We start from the raw sequence: 8131 nt of genomic DNA, 5'->3' as shown, positions 1-8131 counted from the left end.
CACAGAACATGAGACAGGTAAAAAGAACACGAGACAGGTACACAGAACATGAGGCATTTACACAGAACATGAGATATGTACACAGAACATGAGACATGTACACAGAACATGAGACAGGTACACATAACATGAAACATGTACACAGAACATGAGACAGGTACACAGAACACGAGACAGGTACACAGAACATGAGACATGTACACAGAACATGAGACAGGTACACAGAACACGAGACAGGTACACAGAACATGAGACATGTACACAGAACATGAGACATGTACACAGAACATGAGACATGTACATTGTACACAGAGTATAAGACAGGTATATATAAAATGAGTCAGGTACACAAAGCAGGATATAGGTACACAGAACATGAGAATAAAAGAAGTATTGGCAATCAAAAAATTGCTTTTTTGTTATTAGCGTTAAAAGCTGAAAAAGACTAAAAGCAGGGTTGTGATTTGTCTGCTAGCTTTGATATAGATTTAAAGTAACAGCTGAATTTTAACATTACTTTCATTTCCTTATTGTTATATTACAAGTATCCCTTGAAGAAATATTGGTTGTTGAATGGGGAATAGTTAGAGAAGGAACAAATAGAATATATTGTTTGTTTACAAGTACAAATGTATTGTATTAAACATAAGAAAACTCAGCTTTACAGAAATATCAAGTTTTTTTACCGGATCAAATAAAGGTATTTACAATCTATAATGTCGACATGATTTAAAAACTATTTAAGGGATATTAATTCTTTGATTTTAGTAAATTGATACCTACTGAGAAAGCTTAAACCGTAAGATTTTTGTCTGCTATGTTTACAATTTGTTTGTTTTGACTGCATACGGTTGTACTAATTAGTNAACTGTGCTTGCTACAGGTTTACTCCCCGATATACAAGGAACTGTGCTTGCTACAGGTTTACTCCCTGATATACAAGGAACTGTGCTTGCTACAGGTTTATATGAACAAAGGATAAGAATTTAATGACGACCTAAAACGTTTTAATTTAACGCAAAAGAACAAGTTTGCAGTTTGAGGGAATCTAGAATATGAGAGAATATGACAACAACAAAATCCACACCAGTCGTCTCTTAAGTCGCATTCTTTGTGGTTAACCCTTTATAAAATGTAGATTCTGTACTGATCACAAGAAGATCCAACAGTTAGCAGTTGTTCTTAATTTTAAGCAAATTCCCTTGTATCGAATCAAATTATAAAGCTTGTAGGGACTATAAGGATACTCGTGACGTCACATCTGTCAATTGATAACTCCAATGCATACACCTGTATATTAAAGTCTTTGTCACAAAATCCCTATGCAACCTGAGTTGTACATTCTTTGCTATTTCAAACTTAAATCTAAAAGATGTTTTAGTTTGAAATATCTAAGGTCTACGACATTGGGTTGCATAGGTATAGAGAATGGAAAATCATAGTTTGTGATAAAGACTCCATATTGATTCTAGGTATACTGGACCCTCTTGCATGTCTACGAACACAATAATAATCTCCTGTAATGGTTCTCTCTCTCTTTTGGTTCTGGTTCTAACCCTGCTCCCCTGCACAAACAAATCTACTGGAGGGTTCGTTCCTGCTCTTCTTCAGTCTTCGATAGGTAGCATCAAATGATTTATAAAAATACACAACAACCATAAGACGCATCCCACAAGAAGAGACTAGGATTGTTAATTGGCAAAAACCAAAATTAAGACTGTGTATCACTAAACGATCTATGTTAGTGTAATTAACATGAATAATTTAATGAAACAAGTTTGTTTTACATCCTTTACTGTATAATGCTCACACAACAAACAAAAATTAATTAAAATTCATCTTATTTTTTAGTATGTTCATACTTAACCTTCCTCACTTGGTGTACAGTAACATCTACTCCAGACTCTACAAGGTAACTACAGTACATTGCAATACAGTACAGTACAGTGCAATGCTGTACAGTGCAATACTGTGAAATTCAGTGCAGTACAATACAATACAAGACAGTACAGTTTAGTACACTAACATCTACACCAGACTAAACGAGGCAATTACAGTACATTGCAATTCAGTACAGTACAGTGCGTTAACATTTCCACAGACTCTACAAGGTCAGTAAAGTGCAATACAGTGCAGTGCAATACAGTACAGTGCAATACAGTACAATACAGTGAGATACAGTACAGAACAGTGCAATACAGTACAGTGCAATAAATTAAAGTGCAATGCAGTACAGTATAGTTCAATACAGTACAGTAGAGTGCAATACAGTACAGTATAGTACAGTACGGTACAGTACAGTACAGCACAGTACGGTACAGTACAGCACAGCACAGTACAGTACAGTACAGTTCAGTACAGTACGGTATAGTACAGTACCGTACAGTACAGTACAGTACAATACTGTACAGTACAGTACAGTACAGTACAGTACATTACAGTACAGTACAGTACAGTACAGTACAGTACAGTACAGTACAGTACAGTAAAGTACAGTGCAGTACAGTACAGTACAGTACAGTACAGTACAGTACAGTACATTGCAATTCAGTACAGTACAGTGCGTTAACATTTCCACAGACTCTACAAGGTCAGTAAAGTGCAATACAGTGCAGTGCAATACAGTACAGTGCAATACAGTACAATACAGTGAGATACAGTACAGAACAGTGCAATACAGTACAGTGCAATAAATTAAAGTGCAATGCAGTACAGTATAGTTCAATACAGTACAGTAGAGTGCAATACAGTACAGTACAGTACAGTACAGTACAGTACAGTACAGTACAGTACAGTACAGTACAGTACAGTACAGTACAGTATAGTACAGTACAGTACAGTACAGTATAGTACAGTACAGTACAGTACAGTACAAAAATAATTTAAAATGTTAGTGCTTGAAAATAATTCGGAGACATCGAAAGAATTTATAAAATGGAATGCTCCAGATATTTTTTTTTTGATTGAATAATTATATGCGAGGTTATAATGCAAGGAAAGTTATTTCAGAGGTGTACGCATCTCTTGTACTGCGGTGTACCATCTCTGGGCGGTAATGTAAACAGAAGACGGATGTCGAAGCTTGACATGGGATCCATCTTTCACAAAAAATCAATGAAATATTCTAGTCATAGGAAGCTATTATGTGAATTATCAAAATTATCAAAATGTAATGCTTTTAACCTCCTTGGGTACGCGACTGCAAATAACTTTCCTTGCATTATAACCTTAATTATATGGATCTCTATCGAACTGTTCCCGCATATTTCATGGCAATTTATTTATTTTTACAATTACTGAGATTTAATTATAATAGTATAAAACCCATTGAAAAATTGTCAAGACGACATTTTATAAATTCTTTCGAAGACTCCGAAGTTGTGGGTTAAACTGTATATTATAGTACGTTGGTTATTATTAACAATAACCAAACAATCATTTTAGAGATCCTACAGACCAATTTTTCAATCGGAATCGGGAGAATCATCAAATTTTAGCTGCAAACCTCGGACCGTATCATGCTGGACTAGAACCATATCATAACCTTGACCTGGAGCTACAGGAGGAGTGTGAGGCTCCTACAGGAGGGAGTATAGATGAAACCTGGATTCCATACACTGCTATCATAATCATGTTCCTCGTACTTACTTATAGTTCTATAACTTCGTGGACAAGTAGTCCGGCTAAGGTTAGTACTAGTTCAGTGAGGGAGGGGGTGCAGAGCATCCATGAGCCCCGCAAACTGACCGCCGGAGCCTCATGATTCGCAGAATGGTCTCCAAACCAACTTCTAGCCAATCAAAACCGTCTCCGAGTCTCACGCATACGTCTGTCAGGCTCCCTAACTCATTCTCACGTCCAGCAAATCGATTTCCAAAAACAAATATTTGGCTTTTACATCCACCAAAAGCCATTTTTTCGAGAAAAAAAAACTCAACATGATAATAAAGTTTTTATTGTACATGAACAATTTGTACTAAAAAGTCAACTTTTATTGAGATTTAGACTTCTTATTTTGTTTTTCTAAATTTCACAAATTCCTAAACTTGTGCAGAACTATTGCAGCTTTATAAAAAGAAAAACAAACTTTATATCACTTCAAGTAGACTTTTTAATACAACTTGTTTATGTACCATTAAAAACTTTATGATCGTGTGGAGAATTTTCGAAAAAAAGGCTATTGGTAGATGTAAAAGCCAAATATTTGTTTTGGGATATCGGATTGCTGGAAGTAGAGACAGATCTGGTTACCCTGGCAGACGTAGCGCGCGTGAGACTCGGAGACGATTTTGATTTGCTAGGGGTTAGCTTGGAGGCCATTCTGCGATTCAGGAGTCTCCGGATGTCAGTTTGCGGGGCTCATGGATGCTCTGCACCACCTCCCTCGTCCAGTAGTCCAGCTAAGGTTAGTAATAGTCCAGTAGTCCAGCTAGGGTAAGGACTAGTCCAGTAGTCCAGCTATGGTTAGTACTAGTCCAGTAGCCCAGCTTAGGTTTGGACTAGTCCAGTAGCCCAGCTAAAATTAGCAATAATCCAGTAAACCAGCTAAGGTTAGGACTAGTCCAGAAGTCCAGCTAAGGTTAGGACTAGTACAGTAGTCCAGCTAAGGTTAGTACTAGTCCAGTAGTCCAGATAAGGTTAGGACAAGGCTAGTAGTCCAGCTAAGGTTAGTGCTAGTCCTGTAGTCTTGCTTAGGAAAGTATTAGTCCAGTCAACTAGCCCGCTAATACTATAAAATTATCACAAATTAAAACTTGATAAGTTGAGGGTAGCAGCTGTAAAGTGTGGAAATATAAAATTAAGAGGCTTAGGCGGAGTTTGCACTTTTTCTAATTCCTTTTCTGTAATGCATTGATTAATTATTTTAATAGTTAGTAAAGAAATGTTTGTACATTAGTAGCACTAGTTGCAGAAATCAGGTGTTCCCTGAAAGTTTAAAGCTTTAATTTCTATCTGCTAACAACCTTTTCACGTAGGAAAGTTGTAATCTGTAAAACTTGCAGCGTCATGTTAGAAATAAACTGTATTTTTGGCGTAGCTCATCCGATCTTAAAGCGTATTATTAAATGGTCCTTGAATTAAAGAATAACATAAACAATTAAAAACAATACGCTTTAAAACGTATCTATTTAAAAATACACAAAGCACCTAAAGGAACTGAGTTATTGCCACAAACTCAAATCTTATAATCCCTATATCTGTGGAACCTGATGGTGTAAACCTTTTATATTTCAAACTTAGATTATTTTATAGATATAGGATTAGAAAAAGAGATTTGCGGCAAAGACTCAATTCCAAATTTCTAAATATTATGAACACACACAGCTAAGACAATCTTACCACACAAAGATATCTTTGAACACCAGAAAAAAAAGAAAACCATTGAAAAGAAACATTTAAAAAAATTTTTCTTGAACATTTCGAACGATATATTCTTTCTTTTCATCTAAAAACTCTTATATCCTCTTGTTTAGGTTCTAGGATTAAAGATCGGAGAGACGGACGAGGATCCAGGTTTATGTATCTGCTGCAGAGCAGGTTCAAGACGGGACAACTTTCCTCCAGGTCCTCCTGCAGCTGAGAAGGATGGAGGTCAGCATGTTATCAGGAATGAAAGGATCCAGACCGTGTATAGCTATTCTCTCTTCCATATCACACTCTGCTTGGCAAATATGTTTGTCACCATGCAGCTGACGCAGTGGTTTCAACCTCAGGAGACCAAAATAATATCGTTCTCAAAGTCTTGGTCTACAGTTATACTGAAGACGGTTAGCTGCTGGGTATCTGTACTGGTTTATCTCTCTACACTGGTTATACCTACCTGGAGACCAAACAGTACTATTTCAACACAGCACGGTTCAGGTCAGATGCCTCCAGGTATTTAGAATATATAGATAGTTCTTCTCATATATAGAATATTCTCCTAAACTGTACCGGAGGAAATATTATCCTGGACTGTAAACTTCTTCAATGTCGAATATTCTCCTACACTGTCTAATATTCTCCTAAACTGTCGAAAATTCTCCCAAACTGTCGAATTTCTTCTAAACTGTCGAATATTTTTATAACTGTCGAATATTATCCTTAACTGTCGAACATTCTCCTAAACTGTCGAATATTCTCCTAAAATGTCGAATATTCTCCTAAACTGTCGAATATTCTCCTGAACTGTGGAGTATTCTCCAAACTGTCGATTATTCTCCTAAACTGTCGAATATTTTCCTAAACTGTCGAATATTCTCCTAAACAGCCGAACATTCTCCTAAACTGTCTAATTTTCTCCTAAACTGTCGAATATTCTCCTAAACTGTCTAATATTTTCCTAAACTGTCGAATATTCTCCTAAACTATTCAATTGTAACCCTCCAGGGAACAATCTTGTATCAGCTGGGAAAGAAAAAGTTTAATTATCAATTTATTTTCTTCCTTTAACTGAAATATTTAAAGTTTTCCGAGCAATATGGTCGGAGTACCAGGGGCGTATACAGGGTGGGGTATAGAGGTTGTTAGGCTCCTCCCCCCCTTCAGGATAGATGAAAACTAGCCCAGAAAACCACAGTTAAAGGGGAAGTTGAAACGATAAAGCCCCCCATTGATAAATTCATGTGTACGCCCCTGCGGGTAACCTTTTGTAAAATAAATTAAAAAGAAATACTTGTAACTTCGACTTTATGTAAAATAGTTTTAGATTTAAATTTGCATTGATTAAGGTTATTTTTGCTTTGCATACTGAGCTGAAAACTTTAGAATGGATAAACTTTAATCTTGACTTCTTGATCCGAATATCCACTGTGGAAACTTTTCATTTTAGTCCTTAATCCACTCTTTTTCTCTCTCCTTGGATATTCGTTAATTGTTTTCTCCAATGAGAATATTTCTGTTCTCTCATTGGTTGCCCGCTTTTCTCTGATTGGCTGCTACAGTTTCTCAGATGATTAAATATTAATTTGAATTTTATCGTTTTTCATACACTTTTAAGATAATCTTGCAAGATTATGTTAATCTCGAGATCAAGAAAAAGAGTGGATTAAGCCTTAATCCCGATATCCACCATTCAAAAGTTCCCAGCTCAGATCATATTTCTAGATGAATTCAGAATTTGTTAGTTAATTACATAGACAACGATAGACACACAGCTAACTGATCTCACGAAACCTCGATTTCTAGAGGAAGTGGGGTACACTCAGCTAACTGATCTCACGAAACCTCGAGTTCAAGAGGAAGTGGGGTACATAGAATACACATACTGCAGGGTCTGCAGAGCCCGAAATTTAAAGGAGTATCGTTGAACGAAACCCCCAAGTTTCCTTTTTGGGGTATTAACATTTGTGTAGATTTTGATTTAAGAGATTCGAAAAAATGGAGAATATTAAGAAACTAAATAAAATAATTTTTCATAACACAAATATTGATATCCACAAAACTGTCTAACCCCATTCGTGAAACTCGCGTTCTAAAACTGGTTTTCATAACGATACCATGTCTTAAGTTTTGGGCTCTAGGGTTTGTTTTAAACTTCGATTTTGACATATATTTAGATCATATATTTAGTAGGCATTTTGCCGACGTACTGCGTAGACCTGAGATATTTCAAACTATAGATTCTGTTAAATCAAACAAGGTTTACACCATCAGGTTGTCAAGATATAGGGATTCTAAAATTTGAGTTTGAGACAAAGACTCAATTTCTTTATATTTCAGATATCTGGGCTTCAGAGGAAACTGCCTGTTTGCAAACAAGTCATATATAAGCACTATCAACTAATTAATCAATCAACTAATCAATCCAAGATAATTTTAGGAAATGTAAAACATTATGAAATCCATTTGATGTTTTGATTCCAATAGATTTATTAATATCAAATTTGATTCATATAATCATTTGTTGCTATGTGGTTTATTTAAAAGGAAGAGTTTAGAAATTTCATGTTAAATATTAAATGTAAATTAAAATTCTAAAAGTTTTTAGCAAATTTTGATTTACTGCTCCAGTCTAGAAATGTTGAATTACCCAAATGAGTTAAACATGAACTGTTCAAACGTTTCCGAATGAGTTACGCTTTAAATACTTAAATGTTTCCGAATGAGTTACGCTTGAAATATTTAAACGTTTCCGAATGAGTTACGTTTG

At 35.7% G+C, this 8131-nt stretch overlaps 1 protein-coding gene across 2 annotated transcripts; it reads left to right on the top strand.

Moving 5' to 3' along the window:
- The first annotated feature begins 1466 nt into the window (after nucleotides 1-1466).
- Nucleotides 1467-7864, top strand: LOC111704260 (serine incorporator 5). 2 transcript variants are annotated; one of them, XM_023476462.1, is made up of 5 exons: nucleotides 1467-1621; nucleotides 1852-1912; nucleotides 3445-3688; nucleotides 5475-5862; nucleotides 7702-7864. In XM_023476462.1, exons 1-5 carry the CDS (start codon nucleotides 1492-1494, stop codon nucleotides 7749-7751), a joined length of 873 nt encoding a protein of 290 aa, XP_023332230.1. In that variant the 5' UTR covers nucleotides 1467-1491; the 3' UTR covers nucleotides 7752-7864. The 2 variants fall into 2 exon arrangements, with proteins under 2 accessions (XP_023332230.1, XP_023332219.1); XM_023476451.1 differs by having other exon boundaries at nucleotides 5475-5877.
- The last annotated feature ends 267 nt before the right edge of the window (nucleotides 7865-8131 follow it).

This window comes from Eurytemora carolleeae, unplaced genomic scaffold (assembly GCF_000591075.1).
Source record: "Eurytemora carolleeae unplaced genomic scaffold, Eaff_2.0 scaffold73, whole genome shotgun sequence".
In the NCBI taxonomy this organism is placed as follows: domain Eukaryota; kingdom Metazoa; phylum Arthropoda; class Copepoda; order Calanoida; family Temoridae; genus Eurytemora; species Eurytemora carolleeae.
Note: the sequence above shows the minus strand (reverse complement) of the source record. Positions and strands in the feature narration are given on the sequence as shown.